Source organism: Monodon monoceros, unplaced genomic scaffold (genome assembly GCF_005190385.1).
Source record: "Monodon monoceros isolate NGI ecotype Baffin Bay Population unplaced genomic scaffold, NGI_Narwhal_1 Super_Scaffold_21, whole genome shotgun sequence".
Lineage (NCBI taxonomy): Eukaryota > Metazoa > Chordata > Mammalia > Artiodactyla > Monodontidae > Monodon > Monodon monoceros.
Window position 1 is genome coordinate 62922990 of NW_021703778.1, and position 26297 is coordinate 62949286.

A 26297-nucleotide genomic window follows, 5' to 3' on the forward strand; every position below is an offset into this window, starting at 1 on the left:
CAAAAAAAATTTTTGTAAGGAAAGTTCTAGTCTGGAATTTTGGTCTTGCCCCTGCTAATGCTTTCATCAGTTAAACTAACAATTGATAAAAACTTAACTTTACTGAAATGAATGCATTTTCTAACTTCCTTTGCAAGGAACACGGTGCTCTGTCAAACTGCTTATCCAGTATCTCCATATTGCTCAGTAGCTCTAGCAGTTATTACTCACATTGAGTTTTAAAATGAATTTATTAAAGAATGGTCTTAGGAAGGCCACAATGTTGGAGTTGTCATTAAAAAAAAGTTGTGTTTCTTCATGCTGTATAACAAGGTAATGTAACAAGGTACAGAATTATAAGCTTCTTTCTACTGGAATTCTCTGATAGTACAGCACAGTGTAGTCATTTCTGCAATGCTAGAATAAATTTAAAAAAAAGTCTCTTCTATGCTTCTCTTCAAAAAGCGATGAACAATAACAGGATGGCATTAAAAAGCCATTTTTTTCCTATTCATTCTGTAGTATTGGAGCCAGTATCTAGGAAACAGAGGAGAGACACAGTAAATTCAAGCAGCAACTTAAATTTAAATATGTTGAGAAAATCTTGCTTTCAAAAGTAAAACAGGAACTAATGGTGGTGAAGAAGGGGAGACAAGGGTGGAAAAGAAAAGCTGACCACAGTAATATCTTGTGCACGTAAATGTCTTTTTACCTCTGCCTTAAAAGGAAAGTTAACGCTTAGTCTCCGCATTTATGTTAAGAGAAATCAAGTTATGCTACATTTGGTTCATACAGCTGCTATACTTTTTTTCAAGTCCTCTACTGTCCACAAATTTAAAACGACAAAGGACTATAACATAGAATTGTTTTAATTCCTGGCGAGAAAAAGACCAAAATTCTAGCCACTATCAATCACTTTCTCTGCTTCTCTATTTGGAATTGAACTTTATTTCAGAAAGCTGACTTTTAGAAGAAACGGGCTTATTTCGCAGTAGTACTGCCTTTATCTGGTTACTGAGGAATGGTATTAATTATTGCTTAAGCTTCTACCTCTAAATGCCACAACTGTTTATACTTTAATGACTGGTTGTATTTCCTGCTGACGCGAGTGCATGGAACACAATCTAAGCTTTCCTTGAATACTCAACAGCCGTCTCTTTGAAGAACAGTTACTGTACTGTGCTGTGAGTGGGGCAAGTTCCTCAGCAGCCACTGCAGTAGGTAAGGCTGCTTTGTACTTTATATACACTGAAGTGTGAAAAAACAGACAATCTTGTATCTTTAAGAAGCAAGAGAAATACACTCTAAAGTAAAATACATATGTTTACATGGACTCTTTGATATTATTAAGCTTGCTCGGGGGCCTTCACTGACTTTTTGGTTCTTAGCTATGTTTCAAATGATTGATCGATTGACACTCTACTAGTCTACATCTGTGCTGTCCAATGTGGTAGCTACTGGCTAACCACATGTGGCTATTTAAAGTTAAGAAAATTAAATAAAAATTAAAACATTAAATTTCTCACTTGCCCTAATCCATTTCAAGTGCTTAACAGTCACATGTGGCTATTGGAGAGTACAGACAGGAAACATTTCCATCAGCATGCAAGTTTTATGAACAGTACTGATCCATATCATTATTAACTCATTTTGATAGTGGTCTAGAAATTATACATTAATGCTCAAATTCTATAGTCTAGTAAAAATCTGAAAACCTAAGGGTTATAAGGGTACTATTAGCCTAAATTATAAGAAAGACATGAAAAAAAGCATACATTATCTGACATACAGAAATGTTATCTGTGATCCAGGAACTATAAAATTATAAATACAGATTTTTTTTAGTTGTTACAGCAAAGAAGAAGCTATTTGGTAATTATACAAAAAAGTCATCTTAAAGTTCTTAGAATGATTATCCCTAGTTAAACCTTCCGAAATGAAATGTATGAGCCACTGTAACATTGCTAGTTTCAGAGACTCCGACATCTGGAAGATATGATTTCTTTAAAAAGGGATAAAGGTATATAATTCTAGGCAGCTATCAAAAATCAGGTTTAAGAGAACAGTTAATGACTTATGTGTGAAAAATGATATGTTTGCAAATGAGTACGTGCATACATATATGACTGTAAAGATAGATAGGTATAAATAAAGACTAGAAGGTTACACATTAAAATATTAAGTGATATGTTATGTTCTCTCCAGATGATGTTACAAATGACGTTTTTCTTCTGTGTGGTTTTCTGTCTGTATAGCTTTTCAGTGATAGGGCATTTCTTTGAAACCCAAAACATAAAAACAAAAAAACCTAACCACCTGAGAAACGGAGGGTCCTGCTTTCTACATTTCTCTTTCTCTTGCTTTTCAAAATTCCCCTTCTTGGAAAGTGACAGTATTCTCTATTTAATTTCAGGAATAGCTGCTTCAAACACAAATTGTTCAGATTACAAAGTAAAAGTAAGTATAATTTATATAGTTAAAATTCAACTAGTAAAAAGAAAATAATCATGGAACACAAAGCAGAGATGTATAGTTTTTGAAACATTTAAGGACCTGAAGAAGTTCCTAGGTCTGCTGTAAAAATATCTGCATGTAACAGGTCAGAGGACTAGATATTTACCATTATGACTGATAAGGCTCTTATGGTTATTTAAAGTCTTTTTAAGTAATCATTTTTGAAATGTATAGGTATCCAACAAAACAGAAACCATAGGATAAAATTGTTGAAATTAAACACTTCCTTAAAGAAAAAGGAAAGCTTTAGAAACACTTCAAATCTGCAACTGAAATAGGGAAGAAAAGCTTAGTAATCTGCTTCCCCCCCCGACCCTGCACACAAAGTCAACCTGTGGAAGTAGTCTGTGTGTCATATGAAATGTTTATACCTAAAGTTAGTAAGAGGACTACGTGAGATCTGGAATCCAGAATCTAGCTGAGAAAGAAGCCTGGTCTCTCTATCTGGGAGTGGATCACTGGCCATTTTCTCCCTTAATGTCAGATGAAAGTTTTCTAAAGACTCATGAAAACAAGATTTCAAGTAGCTTTGCTTTCACAGTAATTAGGGCAAACACTTACTTTTACCATCACAGGCTACAATTTTCACTTTATCCACTTTAATAAGTTCTGTCACCTCTCTGAATTCAACATCATTCAATACAAAAGTCCACACATTATCGCAGAATCTGTATGTATTTAGAGAGCCCTTTAAAACAAAACATTTAGACAAACCATGAAAAGTCATTTTTTTCCCCCTCACATTTTTCTCCAGACAATTTAAGAAAACCTAGCTACAAGTACATAATTCTCAAAATAGGATGAAAATTAAGGAAAATCTTAAGCAAGCAATCTTAAGTGTTAATCACCTAAGAGTTAAAAAATATTTTAGTTAGCAGACTACTTTCAGCACTGGCAAAGCCTGCAAATTACTTACCTGAAATCTGAAGAAAAATTGAATGGAAATTTGAATCTGTATTTCTACTGCCCTCACGTGGCTAAATTATGAAAATGCATTTGAATTTTTTATATAAATACTTTTTAAAAAATACTTTTTAAAAGCAACCGATTTTTACTGTGTATGTTGATTCTCTGAATTTGTACAAAAGCAGGGAATTCCTAGAAACATTCATTTTCATCCTGTGACTTATAGCTCAGATGAATTACTGTATTAGCCACTAAAATTACAACATTATTGTCCTGTGCAACTCACATTCTTCTAATCAACACATATTTCTCCTAAAAAAATGTTATCTGAACATTAAAAGGAACTTTTCGAGAACTTGCAAGGGTGGACACCAACAGAATATAATCAAAACCTGAGAGAGATATACATGCACAAGTATTTACATATGAAATCTAGTATTCAATGAGACATTTATATGCCTTCAGAAAAAAAAATTCAGCACAAAACTGTTCCCTGCAGTGTTACTTGTAATATCAAAAACTGAGTTCTCATTAATGGCTTAAGTTAGAATGATTACGGGAATTATAATGGCTATGAATGAATAAATTTAATAACTATGAATAATTACTATTTGTTAGACTATACTAGGCACTGAGGATACAACGGTAAGCAATACACATATGATCCCTGCCATCCAAGAAGCTTAGGTTAGCAGGGGAGATCACTAAAACAAGTAAATACATAGTGTAACAGTGCTATGAAAGATTGTTACTGGGTACCATGGGAGTACAGTAGAGGCATCCAAGTAGGACAGAGAAAGCTTGAGTCCCAAAGAATGAAAAAGCGTCAAGGGAAAGGTGGGACAGCAGAAAGAAAGACAAACACTTGGAATGGGATAGTAAGTTCCTGAAAGGAGAATATGACAGGAGGTCCTAAGGTGAGAGAGATCATGGAGAACCTTGGGAAAGCTTTTCCCTATTGTGAGGGCATTAGGACGTCAATGAAGGATTTCAAGCAGAGGAGTAACATGATGAGATTTGCATTTTGCATTTTTGGTGATAACATGAACAGACGAGAGGGGAGTCTGACTGGAGGAAGGAGAGAAGCTAAGAAGCCGATAGTTTTTAGCTGGCTGAATCAGACAGGTGAAAGTGGCTGGGCGATAACAGAGGCAAGGGGGTCCCGGGAAGTGGAGAGATTTTAAAAGGTAGATCTGTCAACGCTTGATAACCAACTGGATACGGTAGGGTGGGGAACACAGAAATCTTTGTTATTCCCAAGTTTCCGGCTTGTGTAACAACGCATTCATAGAAAAAACTGGTTTGGGAGGAAAGGTAAATTTGAGTTTCAGCTACATCTTACCATATCCAGTAAGCAGCTGGAGTGTAGAAGCAAGCATGGGAGCATATCAATTTTAAAGCCAAGGACTGGATGAGATCATTCAAGGAGAATATGTGGAGCCCTAGATAACCCTTAAGGAAAACCAGCAATTAAGTGATACACCAAGTAGCCTGAGAAGAGGGGCCAGGGAATAGAAGAAAAAAGCCAAAATAGTAAGATTTCAAGGGAAGTATGCGTTTCAAAAGAGACTAATCAATAGTATCACTAATTATGCATTCGATATAGCAATAAATAACTTGGCAAGAGAAGTTTCAGTGGAGAGGTGGGAGTAATGCATAGAAAATCACTCAGGACGTATTAAGTAAAAAGATGCAGAGTTGTAAATGTAAAAAAAAAATTTTTTTTTAAATTAGATGTCTTCCTTGACTATAGTTTGAGCCGTTGGAAGGCTGAACAACCAAATGCCAACCTCAGTGTTCATTTCTGGCTTGTGTATAATCAGTGATCTTATAAGTGTGTGGGTTACTGTCATATCCAGTTGGTGGCAGATGTGTCAATGACTTGAACCAGGCAAGTCACTGCTATTTATGATTAGCATGTGAACATTCAACTCTGCTGAAATTCTCTTCTTTGTATTAAAAATTTCCTTCTATATGATAGATAACATGTGGCTAAACTGTATATTTAATGCACCTCTAGGAAATACATACATTTTTTACATATATCTACTGACTAACACTTTTTTACAGTTAATTTACCTTTAGCTAAAGAGATCCAAACTAGAAACCTACAATAATACAACTAGAAGACCACTCGGGCCTTGTGAACCCTATGACTCTGATAAGTAGTCAAACAAATTTTCTACATGGGCAAGTATGTATCAACATGGATCAATTTAGAATTAAAGGATCAGGTTCTGAATGACAAACTACGCACATTTGTATGTATGGTTGTACAAAAAGGAAGCTTTGCCAGCATTATTACTGTTAAAAATTCAAGAATCCACTGATAAAATTTTATAAAGCCACGTTTTACTCCAGATAATTGTTAGGCATGTGCAAATCATGTGACTTATTTATATGAATATAAAACACATGCAGATTTTACCCCTTCACTAAAATAAGTCAAACGGGGCCTGTCTTCTTTTGCCCTGTATACCCAATATCCAGAACAATATAGGCATTGAAATGTTCGTTGAATAAATGATAAATTTTTCTTTTGTGCTTTTCATCACAAACTAAACCCCAAAACCCCAAACACTGATGTTCTCTTAAGTGCAAATTAACATCTATATTCTTTTCATTTGTTGATTTTTCGTATCTTGTAATCTGAATTTACCATCGAATTGAGAAAGACAGTTTTGTTCAGTTTGGGATTTCAAAGTACAAATGATTCAAATGAGACCAAGCTACCAGAAGAGACCATTATCTGCCAACAGGTCAGGTCTTTATAAGCCATGTTATCTAAGAGTAGGCGGGAGGCTACGTGAAGTTTCTAGAAATAACTCTGAACTTCCCTGGTCAGAGTTTAAAAAACATAACTGATCCTTAGAGATTACTCTCACTTACCTTCAATCCTGCAGATAATGTTTCAGACATTTGAAATCTCAGTAACTCTTCAGGGAAGGTAGCCAAACATACATAGGCTGATTTGTGAAAAACAATGGAATAAGAATCTAAAAACAACTCTGTATCTCACATTAAGTGGATGAACTTAGTATACAGATTTAAACATCAAGCAGGATTTAGTTGTTATCAAACAAGTTCCAAAGTTTGATTAAGCCATCTCTTTTTATGATTAATAAATATGTAGGTGTCCTAAAAAGCACTATTGTAACAACCATGGTGCAGCTTCTAGATTTAAGAAAATATCCTTACCCTGAAATTGACTCGGTTCCTGACCCTCTGTGCCAATGCTGAATTTATAGCCTTATCAAACTGAAGTAGAACTTGAAGGGCAAGCTGGGGGGTAATCTGTTGAGACTGAGAAAAAATAAAGGTCATGAATCTTCTTAGAGAAGAACATTGAAGAAAAAATAAAAATACATGAATTATAGGGCTTCCCTGGTGGCACACTGGTGGCACAGTGGTTGAGAATCCGCCTGCCAATGCAGGGGACACGGGTTCGAGCCCTGGTCCGGGAAGATCCCACATGCCGCAGAGCAACTAAGCCCGTGAGCCACAACTACTGAGCCTGCGCGTCTGGAGCTTCTGCTCCACAACAAGAGAGGCCGCGACAGTGAGAGGCCCGCACACCGCGATGAAGAGCGGCCCCCGCTCGCCGCAACTAGAGAAAGCCCTCGCACAGAAACGAAGACCCAACACAGCAAAAAATAAAATTTTTTAAAAAGCTAAAAAAACAGAAAATTATGAATTATCATCTAAAATTTAACTGAGGTTAACCACATCCTCTAAACTAGAATCCCTTTTTCTTTTCTGCCATAACTGACAACTAAGAAGCAAAGGCTGACAATATTTTCTTGACACAAACATAATTTTGAAAAGAAAACATGCAGTGATGTTACAACACCAGGACAAAACTTTGTCTACCACTCCTTCACAGTATCTGGAAAGAAGTGTTCGATAAATTGAAGGAACCAAGTTTCTTTTAAATAAAAAACTTGGGACCAATAGTACGTTAAAAAAAAAAGTCTAATCTTATCAAAGCTCAAAATATGAAAATAAATGGAAATATGTAATATGTTCTTGGATGAGAGGTTTACATAAAAAAGGTTAATTTTCCTAAAATTAAAATATAAATTCAAAATTCTAATTTAAATCTCAAGACTTGTATTAACTTATCCAAAGTTATCTTAAAGCTACGTAGACTATGCCATTCTCATAAGTATGAGAACGAGAATTATTATAGATCCATCTAAATAAAAATGTTGATTTTTACTCCCTCACCTGTATAAGCTCATCGAGGCTCTCCTGAAGACTGTTTCCCAAAGTGGTATTTCTGTACAACTGATATGCCATGGCTTAGGAGGGAGAAATTCTTTTTCTTATTCAGGCTTGCATTGATATTCTAAAAATTTAATATGAAAGTATTAAAAAAATTATAAATTACATATGTAACAGTCTACTTCATATTTTCTAATATATACTATTAGCATACTATATAATTGAAGAATTGCAAGGAATAGTTAAAAATAGTTTTTCTATTTATTTTTTCTATTATTTCGACGTAGGCATTTATACTCCTTTGTACAAAGTATAGATATATATATTAAAATGTACATCTTTACCATTTCTTTCAAATATCTACCGTTTGACCTAGTCTAGAATTTACCATGTACCATTCTTTTCTACTTACTGTCAAGTCACTGATCCAGACAATCTTCAGCTCACATTTGAATGCCTTCCCCTTCATTTTCCTGTTCTCTTAAAATTCAGTATTTAGAGTGCCTACCCAGAAGATAGCACTGTGACAGGGACAATGGAGAGGAAGATAAAGAAAGATACACTTCTGACCCTAAAAAATTTATACTTTAGAAAACGTAACAGACACATAAAAAAGTTAGAGATAGAGATTATATACAGTTATTATGGAGGCTGCCTGTGGACTGAATGAGTTGCCTCACAAAAGCTTCCCGATTCTTCAAGCTAGACTTTAGCCAAGCAAAGGAGGAAAGTCATCTTAGGCTGAAAAAATAAATAGAATGAGTAAAGCCATAGAAGGATGAAATAATACAGTCTGTAGACAGAACTATAAATTGTTCCATATTAGGGTATAGGTATGAATAGGACGTGGGAGGAGATGAGGCTGAAAAAGATGACATGGATGGATTTGTCAGGAGAGGTGCCAGGATTTTATAATGCAGGTAATGGGGAGCCCCTGAAGCTTTCTAGACAGGAAAGGTCAGACAAATGGGCAGCAATGTAAACAATGTACTCAAGTGCAAGATTAGAAAGAGATGAGGGATGAGGGCTCTAAGAGGGTGCCAGTAGCACATATTCAGCAAATACTGAGCTTTTACTACATGTCATGTATTAGATACCTGACCTCATGGCACTTTCAGTTTAGAGATGGACAGGAGGAGACAGGCGTACTCAGGAGTAAACATCAGGTAAAACTCAGCAAAAATAATAGTTATCAGTCTTCACATTACACACCTAGTGAGCATTTGATACACTCGATCATGTCTGCCTTCTTGAAGTCTTTTCTTTGGCTTCTGGGACCCCACACTCAGTTTTCTCCTCCCACCTCACTGGATAGTACTGTTTCTTGTTTCCTTCTGTTGGTTGCTCCTCAGCAATCTAACTTGTAACTAACTACTTGAGTGCCCCAAAGCTTCTCATGTCTTCTCTATACGCTTTACTCCCTTAGTTACCTCATCTAGGCTTATGGCTTTAAATATGTTCTATTTATCTGCTGATAATGTGCAAACTTACATTGCCAGTCCTGGCCTTTTATATGCCCGCGTTGCCATGTATAAAACTGCCTACTTGACACACTGGATGGAAACATAAAGTGGTAGATCAAATTAAATTTGTTACAAACCAAATTCTGGATACTCCTTCAAACCTTTTCTGCCCTCGGTTTGTCCACCTCAATTAACAGTAAATCTAGTCTTCCAGTAAGACGGCCCCAAAACCTCAGTCAAATTCTCTCTCACCCTGCGTGCAATCTGTCAGCCAATCCTTTCAGTTCTTCCTTCTGAATATAACCAGAATCCAACAACTTTGACCATCGCCACTGCTAGCACTAAGTCACCATCAACCTGTCACTAAGATTTATGGTGATAGCCAAGTAAGGCGTCTCCTTCTTTCTACCCTTGTCTATCCCACCCCTGCCCCCAGAGAAGCCATGCTGAGCCTTTTAAAACACAAATAAAATCACATCACTCACCTGTTCAAAACCTCCCAAGGCAGCATCCTATCTCAGAGTAAAAACCAAGGTCCTCCTAATGGTTTACAAGGCCTGCATGATCTGGGCCCCCCCGCCCCACTACCTCTCTCAACTTGACTTCTTCCACCTACTCCCTCATTCACTCTGCTTCAGCCATGCTAGACCCTTGCTCCAATATGGCAAGATGTTCCTGCTTTAGGGCCTTCGCACTGGCTGTTCTTTCTGTTTCAAATGTACTGCGCAGACACCTGCAGGGTTTACCTCTCATCCGATTCAGATCTCTGCTCAGATGTCACTTCATCAGAAATGATTTTTGTGACCAACCTATAAGAAAGAACTACCTCCCTTCCCCTTTACACTGCTTTATTTTCATTTATATCACTAATTGAAGCTGACATATATATGCTTATTCTATTTCCACCCACTAAAACAGACGTTCCCTCAAGATAGGACTTTTGCTCAGTTATATATTTACCATCTAGAACAATGCCTAGCATGAATTCAATAAGTATTTGTTAGTGAATAAATAACCTGGTGATATGTCAAAATGCTAATATCAAACTGTATTGCACTTAGATACATTTAGAATAGGTTTTCTACTTTACTGAGGAAAGTGAAGCAATGAAAACTTCAACTCTCAAAACTACATCTAACCACCTACCAATATCTACACCCACATACTCTGCCTGTCACTATAGTCAGACTATCCATGTTGTTACCTAAATACAATCCTTCTAACTGTGGATCTGGTCTTATCTCCCCTGTTACAGACAGGATATTTTTCCAACAATTCAACTATTCCTTCTATCCCTATCAAATTTCCCATCTCTACGGATCCTTCCCATCAGCAAACAAACAGGCAGCACTTCTCCCATCTTAAAAAAAATAGTCTCAACTCGCTTCTCTGGCCAGCTACACTCTATTTCTCTATTCCTCTTTGCAGCAAAAACTCCTGAGTTGTCTGTACTCACTGTCTCTCTTTCCTTTTCTCACATTTTCTCTTAAACTCACTCCTTATACAGTTTTGCCTCAAGCACTCAAATGAAACATGGTGAAAGTCACCGGTGGCAATGCTAAAACTAATAATCCTCAATTCTTAGTCCTCACCAGACTTAATCATTTGACATGGCTGATTACTCCCTCCTCTTTGATAAAGGATCTTGGCTTAGCTTCTGGGACAGTACACTTTTTGGGTTGTTCTCTTAAACGCACTGGTTCATCCTTCTCAATATTGTTTGTTGGTTGAGGCTCTTCTCCCTTAACTCTTAAATGTCACAAGACACCGCTTTGGTTCTCTGCTTTCTGTCTACACTTGTTCCTTGGTGATATCGCTTTGTGTCACGGTTTTACATACCATTGCTGATGATTCCCAAATTCATATACTAGAACCGACCTTGCCCTGAACTCTCACTCCTGGATCCAACTGCCTACTCAACATCTCTATGTGCTGTCCTTCCCATCTCCGTTGATGTAACTCCATACCTCTATGGGCTTAGGCAAAAACCTTCGAAGTTATTCCCGACCACCCCTCCCTACCCCCAGTCTGGCCATCTGACCTCCACATCCAATCCCTAGCATAACCTGTAAACTCTACCTTCAATATGGATTCAGAATCCAACCATTTCTCACCATGTCCATTGTTATCACCCTGGTATGTGCCACCATCACCTGTCACTGGGATTCCTGAAATAGCTTCCTAACTGCTTTCCCTGCTTGCCCCCGAGACTCTAATCCCAATTCAGCAGTCAGGTGATCTTTTAAAACACAGGTTAGAACATATCTCTTCTCTGTGCAAACCTCCCATGGTTTCCATTTCATTCAGTCCTTATAATAATCTGGCTACCCATTATCTCACTGACCTCATTTGCCATCTCCCCCTTGTTCTTGCCCTTCTCCACACAAACTGGCTTCTCCTTGTTTTTCTTGGAACATGACAGACATGTTCCTGCCTATGTAAGCCTTTGTAAAGACTGTCCTTTTCACCCGGAATGCTCTTCTCCCAGTATCCTCTTGTTTTTCTTAATTCCTTCAAGTATAGCACATACTTAACGAGGCCTAAACAGACCACCATATTTAAAACCCCAACTCCCACCTCCACTCTGGAACTGCCCAATCCCCCTCACCCTGCTATGTCTCTTTGATGGCACCATCACCTTCTAACATGTTATAAAGTTTCCTTAGTTTATGTTTATTTTCTGTATCCTTCAATAGACCGTACGACCTACCAGGACAGGGACTTTTGTCTGTTTTTGTTCACTGAAGTAAACCAGGCGTCTAGAACAAACACTACCTGAGACGTAATAGGAGACAATGAAATATTTGTTCAATAAATAAATGAACACAAAAAAATCAGTTAGTAAAATGTATGTGGGTAGCTGAGGGGGGATAAAAAGGGCAAGAAGGGGTCCCAGCAAGAAGATATAAACTTGACAAAGTGAGAGTACAGAATCTTGTGTCCTGCCCATTTAACAAAAGTCTTAGAGTTACCAGAAAATAACTATAAGTTAATAATGAATTACCAGAAAGAGAAATAAGCCCATTTACAATTGCATCAAAAAGAACAAGATACTTAGAAATAAATTTAGCCAAAGAGAAATAAATTTAGCCAAAGAGATGAAAGACCTGGACATTGAAAACTATAAGACAATGATGAAAGAAACTGAATATGACACAAATGAACAGAAAGAAATTCCATGCACGTGGACTGGAAGAATCAATATTATTAAAATATCCATACTACCTAGAGCAATCTACAGTTTCAACACAATTCCTATCAAAATTCCAACGGCATTTTTCAAACAAATAGAACAAACAGTCCTAAAATATATATGAAACCACAAAGACGCCAAAATGCCAAAGCAATCTTGAGAAAGGACAAAGCTCGAGGCATCATGTTTGCTGATATCTAATTCTATCACAAAGCTACAGTAATCAAAACAGTACATTACTGCCATAAAAACAGATGTTAGATGAATGGAATAGAATAAAGAGCCCAGAAGTAAACTTACACATGTACGGTCAAGTAATTAACAACAAAGGAGGCGAGAATGTACAATTGGGAGGGCTTCCCTGATGGTGCAGTGGTTAACAATCTGCCTGCCAATGCAGGGGAACGGGTTTGAGCCCTGATCTGGGAAGATCCCACATGCCGCGGAGCAACTAAGCCCGTGCGCCACAGCTACTGAGCCTGCGCTGTAGATAGAATCCCCCACGCCGCAACTACTGAAGCCTGCGCGCCTAGAGCCTGTACTCTGCAACAAGAGAAGCCACTGCAATGAGACGCCCGCGCACCACAATGAAAAGTAGCCCCTGCTCGCTGCAACTAGAGAAAGACCGCGTCGTGCAGCAACAAAGACCCAACACAGGGAGGGAGGGAGGGAGGGAGGGAGGGAGGGAAGGAAGGAAGGAAGGAAGGAAGGAAGAACAATGGGGAAAGGACAGTCTCTTCAATAAAGGGTGCTAGGAAAACTGGGCATCCACATCCAAGAAAAAAGACACTGGACCATTATCATACACCATACACAAAACTGAACTCAAAATGGATTAAAGGCTTGAAATGGAAGACCTAATACCATAAAACCCCTAAAACTCCTAGAAGAAAACATAGGTGGTAAGCTCCTTGACACAGGTCTTGGTGATGATTTTTTGAATCTGACACCAAAAGCAGTAAAAGCAAAAATAAATAAATGTGACAGGATAATACTAAAAAGCTTATGCACAGCAAAGGAAACCATAAAAAAAATAGGCTACCTACTGAATGGGGAAAAATATTTGCAAATCATGTATCTCATATGGGCCTGATATCCAAAATATATAAAGAATACATAAAACTCAATAGTAAAAAAAAAAAAACAATCCAATTAAAAATTGGACAGAACATTTGCAGCAACATGGATGGACCTAGAGATGATCATATTAAGTGAAGTCAGACACAGTAAGACAAAATATCATACGATATCACTTACATGCGGAATCTAAAAAATGATATAAATAAACTTATCTACAAAACAGAAATCAACTCACAGACAGAAAACAAACTTACGGTTACCAAAGGAATTGGGGAGGGGAGGGGGCAGGGGATGAATCAGGGGTTTGGGATTAACATATACACAACACTACATATAAAATAGGTAAGCAACAAGGACCTACTGTATAGCAAAGGAAATTATACTCAATATCTTGTAATAACCTATAAGGGAAAAGAACTTGAAAATACATATATATTTATAATATATGTATAACTGAATCACTTTGCTGTACACTTGAAACTAACACAATGTTGTAAATTAACTATACTTCTATAAAAAAAATTGGGCAAAGGATGTGAACACTTTTCCAAAGAACATATACAGATGGCCAACAGGTACATGAAAAGCTGCTCAACATCACTAATCATCAGGGAAATGCAAATCAAAACCACAGTGAAATATCACCTCACACCTGTTAAAATAACTATTATCAAAATGACAATTAATAGCAAGTGTTGGTGAAGATGTGGATTAAAGGGAACCCTTGTGCATTGTTGGTAGGCATGCAAAATGTGGTGCAGCCACTATGGAAAAGTATGGACGTTTCTCAAAAAAGTAAAAGAGAACTCCCATATGATCCAACAATTCCACTTTGGAGTACTTATCCGAAGAAAAAGAAAACACTAACTGGAAGAGATATATGCACCCACATGTTCACTGTAGCACTATTCACAATAGCCAAGACATGAAAACAACTTAAGTGTCCATCAAAGGATGAATGGATAAAGAAACTGTGGGATGGGAGACAAGATGGCAGAGTAGAAGGACATGGGTTCACCTCCTCTCACAAAAACACTGAAATCACAACTAACTGCTGAACAACTATTGACAAAAAAAGACTGGAACCTACCGAAAAAGATATCCTATATCCAAAGACAAAGAAGAAGCCACATTGAGATGGCAGGATGGGCACAATCGCAATAAAATCAAATCCCATACCCAATGGGTGGGCGATCCACAAACTGGAAAATGATGATTACCACAGAGGTTATCTCATAGGAGTGAAAGTTCTGAGCCCCACATCAGGCTCCCCAGCCTGGGGGTCTGGCAATGGGAGGAGGAGCCCCCAGAGCATCTGGCTTTGAGCGTCTGTGGCGTTTGACTGCAGGAATTCCACAGGACTGGGGGAGACAGAAACTTCACTCTTAGCACACACAAGGTCTTGTGCACACCAGGACCCAGGAGAAAAAGCAGTGAACTCACGGGATCCTGGGCCAGACCTACCTGCTGGTATTGGAGGGTCTCCTGTAGAGGCAGGGAGCAGCTGTGGCTCACTGCAGGTACAAAAACACAGGTGGAGGTAGTTCTGGGGAGTACTCATTGGTATGGGCCCTCCTAAAGGCCGCCATTTTCTCACCAACAGTTGGCCCCACCCAACACCCTCTAGGCTCCAGTGCGGGGACACCTCCGGCCAAAGAACTGACAGGGTGGGAACACATCCCACCCATTAGCAGACAGGCTGCCAAAAGTCATCCTGAGCCCACAGCTGCCTGCTACACACACCTCTTTTTTTTTTTTTTTTTTTTTGTGGTACGCAGGCCTCTCACTGTTGTGGCCTCTCCCGTTGCGGAGCACAGGCTCCGGACGCGCAGGCTCAGCGGCCATGGCTCACGGGCCCAGCCACTCCGTGGCATGTGGGATCCTCCCAGACCGGAGCACGAACCCATGTCCCCTGCATCGGCAGGCAGACTCTCAACCACTGCGCCACCAGGGAAGCCCTCTCACCACTTTTATTCAACATAGTTTTGGAAGTCCTAGCCATGGCAATCAGAGAAGAAAAAGAAATAAAAGGAATCCAAATTGGAAAAGAAAAAAAAATAAAACTGTCACTGTTTGCAGATGACGTGATACTATACATAGAAAATCCTAAAGATGCTACCAGAAAACTGCTAGAGCTCACCAATGAATCTGGTAAACCTGTAGCACGCAAAATTAATACACAGAAATCTGATGCATTTCTATACACTAACAACGAAAGAGCAGAAGGAGAAATTAAAGAAACAATCCCATTTACCACTGCATCAAAAAGAATAAAATATCTAGGAATAAATCTACCTAAGGAGGCAAAAGACCTGTACTCTGAAAACTATAAAACGCTGATGAAAGAACTTGAAAGATGACACAAACATATGGAGAGATATAACATGTTCTTGGATTGGAAGAATCAACATTGTCCAAATGACTATACTAACTGGGGCAATCTACAGATTCAATGCAATCCCTATCAAATTATCAATGACATTTTTTACAGAATTAGAACACAAACTTTCACAATTTGTATGGAAACACAAAAGACCCCGAATAGCCAAAGCAATCTTGAGAAAGAAAAATGGAGCTGTGGGAATCGGGCTCCCTGACTTCAAAGTGTGCTGCAAAGCTGTAGTAATCAGCACAGTATAGTACTGGCACAAAACCAGAAATATACATCAATGGAACAGGATGGAAAGTCCAGAAATAAACCCATGCACCCATGGTCAACTAGTCTATGACAAAGGAGGCAAGAATATACAATGGAGAAAAGACTGTCTCTTCAGTAAGTAGTGCTGGGAAAACTGGACAGCTACATGTAAAAAGAAATTAGAACACTCTCTAACACCATACACAAAAATAAACTTGACATGGATTAAAGACCTGCATGTAAGACCGGATATTATAAAACTCTTAGAGGAAAACACAGGCAGAACACTCTCTGACATAAATCACAGCAATATCTTTTTTGACCCACCTTTTAGAGTAATGAAAATAAAGACAAAAATGAACAGGTGGGACCTAATTAAACTTAAAAGCTTTTGCACAGCAAAGGAAACCATAAACAAAACGAAAATAACCCAGAGAATAGGAGAAAATATTTGCAAAGGAGGTGCTCTACAAAGGATTAATCTCCAAAATATACAAACAGCTCATGCAGCTCAATATACAAAACAAAGAAAACAATCAAACAATAGACAGAAGATCAAAATGGATGTTTCTCCAAAGAGGACATACAGATTGCCAAGAAGCACATGAAAAGATGCTCAAGATCACTGGTTATTGGAGAAATGCAGATCAAAGCTGCAATAAGGTATCACCTCACACCGGTCAGAATGGGCATCATCAAAAAAATCTACAAACAATAAATGCTGGAGAGGGTGTGGAGAAAAGGGAACCCTCCCTACACTGATGGTGCACCCATTATGGAGAACAGTGTGGAGGTTCCTTAAAAAACTGAATATATTGGGCTTCCCTGGTGGCACAGTGGTTGCGAGTCTGCTTGCCGATGCAGGGGACACGGGTTCGTGCCCCGGTACGGGAAGATCCCACATGCCGCGAAGCGGCTGGGCCTGCGAGCCATGGCCACTGAGCCTGCGCGTCCGGAGCCTGTGCTCCGCGACGGGAGAGGCCACAACAGTGAGAGGCCCACGTACCACAAAACAAAACAAAAGTGAATATAGAGCTGCCACATGATCCAGCAATCCCAATCCTGGGCATATAACTGGAGAAAACTGTAATTCGAAAAGATACATGCACCCCAGTGTTCATTACAGAATTATTTATAATAGCCAGGACAAAGAAGCAACCTAAACGTCCACTGACAGAGGAGTGGATAAAAAAGATGTGGCATATATACAATGGAATATTACTCAGCCACAAAAATAGAATGAAATAGGGAGAGAGGGGAAAGATGGCGGAAGAGTAAGACGTGGAGATCACCTTCCTCCCCACAGACACATCAGAAACACATCTACACGTGGAAGAACTCCTACAGAACACCTACTGAACGCTGGCAGAAGACCTCAGACCTCCCAAAAAGCAAGAAACTCCCCACGTACCTGAGTAGGGCAAAAGAAAAAAGAATAAACAGAGACAAAAGAATAGGGACGGGACCTGCACCAGTGGGAGGGAGCCGTGAAGGAGGAAAGGTTTCCACACACTAGAAGCCCCTTCACGGGCGGAGACTGCGGGTGGCAGATGGGGGAAGCTTTGGGGTCACGGAGGAGAGTGCAGCAACAGGGGTGCAGAGGGCAAAGCGGAGAGATTTCTGCACAGAGGATCGGTGCCGACCAGCACTCATCAGCCCAAGAGGCTTGTCTGCTCACCCGCCAGAACGGGCGGGGCTGGGAGCTGAGGCTCGGGCTTTGGTCGGAGCACAGGGAGAGGACTGGGATTGGCGGCGTGAACGCAGCCTGCAGGGGGTTAGTGCGCCACGGCTAGCCGGGAGGGAGGCCGGGGAAAAGTCTGGACCTGCCGAAGAGGCAAGAGACCTTTTCTTCCCTCTGTTTCCTGGTGCTCGGGGAGAGGGGATTAAGAGCACTGCTTAAAGGAGCTCCAGAGACGGGCGCCAGCCGCGGCTAAAAGCGCGGACCCCAGAGACGGGCAGGAGATGCTAAGGCTGCTGCCGCCGCCACCAAGAAGCCTGTGTGTGAGCACAGGTCACTATCCACAGCCCCCTTCCGGGGAGCCTACGCAGCCCGCCCCTGCCAGGGTCCCAGGATCCAGGGACAACTTCCCTGGTAAAACGCACGGCGCACTTCAGGCTGCTGCTGCGTCACACCGGCCTCTGCCGCTGCAGGCTCGCCCCGCACTCCGTACCCCTCCCTCCCCCTGGCCTGAGTGAGCCAGAGCCCCCGAATCAGCGTCTCCTTTAACCCCATCCTGTCTGAGCGAAGAACAGACGCCCTCTGGCGACCTACACGCAGAGATGGGGCCAAATCCAAAGCTGAACCCCGGGAGCTGTGAGAACAAAGAAGAGAAAGGGAAATCTCTCCCAGCAGCCTCAGGAGCAGCGGATTAAATATCCACAATCAACTTGATGTACCCTGCATCTGTGGAATACCTGAATAGACAACGAATCATCCCAAATTGAGGAGGTGGACTTTGAGAGCAAGATTTATTATTTTTTCCCCTTTTCCTCTTTTTGTGAGTGTGTATGTGTATGCTTCTGTGTGAGATTTTGTCTGTATAGCTTTGCTTTCACCATTTGTCCTAGGGTTCTATCCGTCCGTTTTTTTTTTACTTAAAAAAATTTTTTTCTTAATATATTTTTATTTTAATAACTTTATTTTATTTTCTTTTATCCTCTTTCTTTCTCTCTCTCTCTCTCCCCCTCCCTCCCTCCCTCCCTCTCTCTCTTTCTACTCTTTCTCCCTTTTATTCTGAGCCGTGTGGATGAAAGGCTCTTGGTGCTGCAGCCAGGAGTCAGTGCTGTGCCTCTGAGGTGGGACAATCAATTTCAGGACACTGGTCCACAAGAGACCTCCCAGCTCCACGTAATATCAAATGGCGAAAATCTCCCAGGGACCTCCATTTCAACACCAGCACCCAGCTTCACTCAACGACCAGCAAGCTACAGTGCTGGACACCCTATGCCAAACAACTAGCAAGACAGGAACACAACCCCACCCATTAGCAGAGAGGCTGCCTAAAATCATAATAAGTCCACAGACACCCCAAAACACACCACCAGACGTGGACCTGCCCACCAGAAAGACAAGATCCAGCCTCATCCACCAGAACACAGGCACTAGTCCCCTCCACAAGGAAGCCCACACAACCCACTGGACCAACTTTAGCCACTGGGGACAGACACCAAAAACAACGGGAACTACGAACCTGCAGCCTGCAAAGAGGAGACCCCAAACACAGTAAGATAAGCAAAATGAGAAGACAGAAAAACACAGCAGATGAAGGAGCAAGATAAAAACCCACCAGACCTAACAAATGAAGAGGAAATAGGAAGTCTACCTGAAAAAGAATTCAGAATAATGATAGCGAGGATGTTCCAAAATCTTGGAACTAGAATAGACAAAATGCAATAAACATTTAACAAGGACCTAGAAGAACTAAACATGAAACAAACAACGATGAACAACACAATAAATGAAATTAAAAATACTCTAGATGGGATCAATAGCAGAATAACTGAGGCAGAAGAACGGATAAGTGACCTGGAAGATAAAATAGTGGAAAAAACTACTGCAGAGCAGAATAAAGAAAAAAGAATGAAAAGAACTGAGGACAGTCTCAGAGACCTCTGGGACAACATTAAATGCACCAACATTCGAATTATAGGGGTTCCAGAAGAAGAAGAGAAAAAGAAAGGGACTGAGAAAATATTTGAAGAGATGATAGTTGAAAACTTCCCTAATATGGGAAAAGAAATAGTTAATCAAGTCCAGGAAGCACAGAGAGTCCCATACAGGATAAATCCAAGGAGAAACACGCCAAGATACATATTAATCAAACTGTCAAAAATTAAATACAAAGAAAACATATTAAAAGCAGCAAGGGGAAAACAACAAATAACACACAAGGGAATCCCCATAAGGTTAACAGCTGATCTTTCAGCAGAAACTCTTCAAGCCAGAAGAGAGTGGCAGGACATATTTAAAGTGATGAAGGAGAAACACCTACAACCAAGATTATTCTACCCAGCAAGGATCTCATTCAGATTCGACGGAGAAATTAAACCTTTACAGACAAGCAAAAACTGAGAGAGTTCAGCACCACCAAACCAGCTTTACAACAAATGCTAAAGGATCTTCTCTAGGAAAGAAGCACAAGAGAAGGAAAAGACCTATAATAGCAAACCCAAAACAATTAAGAAAATAGGAATAGGAACATACATATCAATAATTACCTTAAATGTAAATGGAGTAAATGCTCCCACCAAAAGACACAAACGGGCTGAATGGATACAAAAACAAGATCCGTATATATGCTGTCTACAAAAGACCCACTTCAGACCTAGAGACACATACAGACTGAAAGTGAGGGGATGGAAAAAGATATTCCATGCAAATGGAAAACAAAAGAAAGCTGGAGTAGCAAATCTCATATCAGACAAAATAGACTTTAAAATAAAGACTATTAGAAGAGACAAAGAAGGACACTACATAACGATCAAGGGATCAATCCAAGAACAAGATATAACAATTGTAAATATTTATGCACCCAACATAGGAGCACCTCAATACATAAGGCAAATACTAACAGCCATAAAAGGGGAAATTGACAGTAACACATTCATAGTAGGGGACTTCAACACCCCACTTTCACCAATGGACAGATCATCCAAAATGAAAATAAATAAGGAAACACAAGCTTTAAATGATACATTAAACAAGATGGACTTAATATTTATAGGACATTCCATCCAAAAACAACAGAATACACATTTTTCTCAAGTGCTCATGGAACATTCTCCAGGACAGATCATATCTTGGGTTACAAATCAAGCCTTGGTAAATTTAAGAAATTTGAAATTGTATCAAGTGTCTTTCCCGACCACAATGCTATGAGACTAGATATCAATTACAGGAAAAGATCTGTAAAAAATACAAACACATGGAGGCTAAACAATACACTACTTAATAACGAAGTGATCACTGAAGAAATCAAAGAGGAAATAAAAAAATACCTAGAAACAAATGACAATGGAGACACGACAGCCCAAAACCTATGGGATGCAGCAAAAGCAGTTCTAAGACGGAAGTTTACAGCAATACAATCCTACCTTAATAAACAGGAAACATCTCGAATAAACAATCTAAGCTTGCACCTAAAGCAATTAGAAAAGAAGAACAAAAAAACCCCAAAGTTAGCAGAAGGAAAGAAATCATAAAGATCAGTTCAGAAATAAATGAAAAAGAAATGAAGGAAACGAAACCAAAGATCAATAAAAAAGCTGGTTCTTTGAGAAGATAAGCAAAATTGATAAACCATTAGCCAGACTCATCAAGAAAAAAAGGGAGAAGACTCAAATCAATAGAATTAGAAATGAAAAAGGAGAAGTAACAACTGACACTGCAGAAATACAAAAGATCATGAGAGATTACTACAAGCAACTCTATGCCAATAAAATGGACAACCTGGAAGAAATGGACAAATTCTTAGAAATGCACAACCTGCCAAGACTGAAACAGGAAGAAATAGAAAATATGAACAGACCAATCACAAGCACTGAAATTGAAACTGTGATTAAAAATCTTCCAACAAACAAAAGCCCAGGACCAGATGGCTTCACAGGCGAATTCTATCAAACATTTAGAGAAGAGCTAACACCTAGCCTTCTCAAACTCTTCCAAAATATAGCAGAGGGAGGAACACTCCCAAATTCATTCTACGAGGCCACCATCACCCTGATACCAACACCAGACAAGGATGTCACAAAGAAAGAAAACTACCGGCCAATATCACTGATAAACATAGATGCAAAAATCCTCAACAAAATACTAGCAAACAGAATCCAACAGCACATTAAAAGGATCATACACCATGATCAAGTGGCGTTTATTCCAGGAATGCAAGGATTCTTCAATATACGCAAATCAATCAATGTGATACACCATATTAACAAACTGAAGGAGAAAAACCATATGGTCATCTCAATAGATGCAGAGAAAACTTTCGACAAAATTCAACACCCATTTATGATAAAAACCCTACAGAAAGGAGGCATAGAGGGAACTTTCCTCAACATAATAAAGGCCATATATGACAAACCCACAGCCAACATCATCCTCAATGGTGAAAAACGGAAACAATTTCCACTAAGATCAGGAACAAGACAAGGTTGCCCACTCTCACCACTCTTACTCAACATAGTTTTGAAAGTTTTAGCCACAGCAATCAGAGAAGAAAAGGAAATAAAAGGAATCCAAATCAGAAAAGAAGAAGTAAAGCTGTCACTGATTGCAGATGACATGATACTATACATAGAGAATCCTAAAGATGCTACCGGAAAACTACTAGAGCTAATCAATGAATTTGGTAAAGTAGCAGAATACAAAGTTAATGCACAGAAATCTCTGGCATTCCTATACACTAATGATGAAAAATCTGAAAGTGAAATCAAGAAAACACTCCCTTTTATCACTGCAACAAAAAGAATAAAATATCTAGGAATAAACCTACTTAAGGAGACAAAAGACCTGCATGCAGAAAGTTATAAGACACTGATGAAAAAAATTAAAGATGATACAAACAGATGGAGAGATATACCATGTGCTTGGATTGGAAGAATCAACATTGTGAAAATGACTCTACTACCCAGAGCAATCTACTGATTCAATGCAATCCCTATCAAACTACCACTGACATTTTTCACAGAACTAGAACAAAAAATTTCACAATTTGTATGGAAACACAAAAGACCCTGAATAGCCAAAGCAATCTTGAGAACGAAAAACGGAGCTGGAGGAATCAGGCTCCCTGACTTTAGACTATACTACAAAGCTACAGTAATCAAGACAGTATGGTACTGGTACAAAAACAGAAAGATAGATCAATGGAACAGGATAGAAAGCCCAGAGATAAACCCACGCACATATGGTCACCTTAGCTTTGATAAAGGAGGCAGGAATGTACAGTGGAGAAAGGACAGCCTCTTCAATAAGCGGTGCTGGGAAAACTGGACAGGTACATGTACAAGTTTGAGATTAGATCACTCCCTAACACCATAGACAAAAATAAGCTCAAAAGGGATTAAAGGCCTAAATGTAAGGCCAGACACTATCAAACTCTTAGAGGAAAACATAGGCAGAACACTCTATGACATAAATCACAGCAAGATCCTTTTTGACCCACCTCCTAGAGAAATGGAAATAAAAACAAAAATAAACAAATGGGACTTAATGAAACTTCAAAGCTTTTGCACAGCAAAGGAAACCATAAACAAAACCAAAAGACAACCCTCAGAATGGGAGAAAATATTTGCAAATGAAGCAACTGACAAAGGATTAATCTCCAAAATTTACAAGTAGCTCATGCAGCTCAATAACAGAAAAACAAACAACTCAATCCAAAAATGGGCAGAAGACCTAAATAGACATTTCTCCAAAGAAGATATACAGACTGCCAACAAACACAAGAATGTTCAACATCATTAATCATTAGAGAAATGCAAATCAAAACTACAATAAGATATTATCTCACACCGGGCAGAATGGCCATCATCAAAAAATCTACAAACAATAAATGCTGGGGACGGTGTGGAGAAAAGGGAACACTCTTGCACTGCTGGTGGGAATGTGAATTGGTACAGCCACTATGGAGAACAGTATGGAGGTTCCTTAAAAAACTAAAAATAGAACTACCATATGATCCAGCAATCCCACTACTGGGCATATACCCTGAGAAAACCATAATTCAAAAAGAGTCATGTACCAAAATGTTCACTGCAGCTCTATTTACAATAGCCCGGAGGTGGAAACACCTAAGTGTCCATCATCGGATGAATGGGTAAAGAAGATGTGGCACATATATACAATGGAATACTACTCAGCCATAAAAAGAAACGAAACTGAGCTATTTGTAATGAGGTGGATGGACCTAGAGTGTGTCATACAGAGTGAAGTAAGTCAGAAAGAGAAAGACAAATACTGTATGCTAACACGTGTGTATGGAATTTAAGAAAAAAAATGTCATGAAGAACCTAGGGGTAAGACAGGAATAAAGACACAGACCTACCAGAGAATGGACTTGAGGATATGGGGAGGGGGAAGGGTAAGCTGTGACAAAGTGAGAGAGTGGCATGGACATATATACACTACCAAACGTAAAATAGATAGCTAGTGGGAAGCAGCCGCATAGCACAGGGAGATCAGCTCAGTGCTTTGTGACCACCTAGAGGGGTGGGACAGGGAGGGTGTGAGGGAGCCAGACGCAAGAGGGAAGAGATATGGGAACATATGTATAACTGATTCACTTTGTTATAAAGCAGAAACTAACACATCATTGTAAAGCAATTATACTCCAATAAAGATGAAAAAAAAAAAGAATGAAATAATGCCATTTGCAGCAACATGGATGGACCCAGAGATTGTCATACTGAGTGAAGTAAGTCAGACAACGACAAACATCATATGATATCACTTATATGTGGAATCTCCAAAAATGGTACAAATGAACTTATTTACAAAACAGAAACAGAGTCACAGATGTAGAAAACAAATTTATGGTTACCAGGGGGAAAAGCGGGGGGATAAATTGGGACATTGGGATTGACATATACATACTACTATATATAAAACAGGTAACTGATAAGGACCTACTGTAAAGTACAGGGAACTCTACTCAATACTCTGTAATGACCTATATGGGAAAAGAATCTTAAAAAAAAAGAAGTGGATATATGTCTAACTGATTCACTTTGCTGTACACCTAAAACTAACATAACATTGTAAATCAACTATATCTCCCCCCCCCAAAAAAAACCCCAAGAAGATACATGCATTTTTCTTTCACTGCAGCATTATTTACAATAGCCAAGATACACAAACAATCAAAGTGTCCATCCAGGGATGAATGGATAAAAACAATGCGGTATATACAATGGAATATTATTCAGACATTTAGAAAAATGAAATCCTGCCATTTGGGACAATGTGAATGGGCTTTGAGGTCATTACAACAAGTGAAATAAGTCAGAGAAAAAAAACACCACATGATCTCACTTACATGTGGAAACTAAAAAACAAAAGAGAAGAAAATTAAGCTCATAGAAGATTGGGGGTTGGGGAAAAGGATGGGTGAAGCTACAAACTTGCAATTATAAAATAAGTAAGTCATGGGGATATAATGCACAGGATGGTGACCAGAGTTACTAATATGCATTGCATATTTGAAAGTTGCTAAGAGAGTTGATCTCAAAAGTCCTCATCACATGAAAAAAAATTTTTTTGCAACTATGTTTGGTGACGGTTGTTAACTAGACTTATTGTCGTGATCTTTTCACAAGGTGTACAAACATTAAATCATTATGCTGTACACCTGAAAGTAATGTAGTTAAGTTATATGTCAATTATACCTCAATAAAAAATAATTTTAGAAATAGCTATGTTATTTAAATGTTTGTTTAAATTACTTGCTTTAATAATCTCAGATATCTAAAAATTCCTTGTGAAATGTTTAATTCTTTCAGATGTGGTATGAGCCACGTAAATTTAGTACTACTCCATTTTGCAGTTTAGAAAATCGAAGAAGGCGGCTCCACATCCGGAAGTAACCTCACAGTCCTAGTCTTTCTTGAGCAAACCATCCAGTTTAAATTCATTCCGGTACGAGTTCACATGAGGTTGGAAAGCGGACTTCAAGCACCGAAGACACACAAGAATGAGACACTTAAGAAACGGGCCGCCCGCCCCCGCAAGCCCGCCCCGATACTGTGGGGGAAAATCACCATGTAAGCTTTAAGACTTTCATCTGGCTAAAAATACGGTGCTGGGCTGAGGACCCCTGCCCCCCAAACCCCCACCCTCCGGACTGTTCACAGGGCGCTCCGAGTACAACAAGCCGCCTCCCGGCCGCCTCCCTTTCCTTCCCTTCCCACCCCGGGAAGCGCCGCGAGGCCATCCCGGCAGCGAAGTCGGTAACGGGCCGAACCCAGGCCGAAAAGGCCCTCGCAGAAGACCCAACGGACGCAATGCCTGCTCTGAATGGTGGCAGGGAGCGCGGGCAGGCTCACCCAGTACCTGTGGAAAAGGCGCTTCCCGCCTCGGAGGCAACAGAAGTGGTTCGGCCAGGAACCCAGGAAGAGATACCTACTTCGCCAGAGTACCTCTCGTTCCGCCGCACATAAAGCGGTGCTGGGTCGACGTCCCGGAAGCACTCGCAGAAGCTGGAAATGACGTAGGCCCGTGAGCCCCGCCCATTCCTGCTCCCGCCAGCCACTCAAGTCTTGTGAGAGGGGAGGGATGTGGAGAGAGGAGCGTGGGGCCGCA

At 39.7% G+C, this 26297-nt stretch overlaps 1 protein-coding gene across 2 annotated transcripts; it reads right to left on the minus strand.

Moving 5' to 3' along the window:
- Positions 1-211: 211 nt before the first annotated feature.
- On the minus strand, positions 212-26173 carry GTF2A2 (general transcription factor IIA subunit 2). 2 transcript variants are annotated; one of them, XM_029239159.1, is made up of 5 exons: positions 26049-26173; positions 7627-7747; positions 6598-6702; positions 3055-3181; positions 212-516 (listed from the first exon to the last, which is right to left on the minus strand). In XM_029239159.1, the coding sequence occupies exons 2-5, from the start codon at positions 7696-7698 to the stop codon at positions 491-493; spliced, it is 330 nt and encodes a 109-aa protein (XP_029094992.1). In that variant the 5' UTR covers positions 7699-7747; positions 26049-26173; the 3' UTR covers positions 212-490. The 2 variants fall into 2 exon arrangements, with proteins under 2 accessions (XP_029094992.1, XP_029094993.1); XM_029239160.1 differs by having other exon boundaries at positions 26042-26142.
- Between the last annotated feature and the right edge of the window lie 124 nt (positions 26174-26297).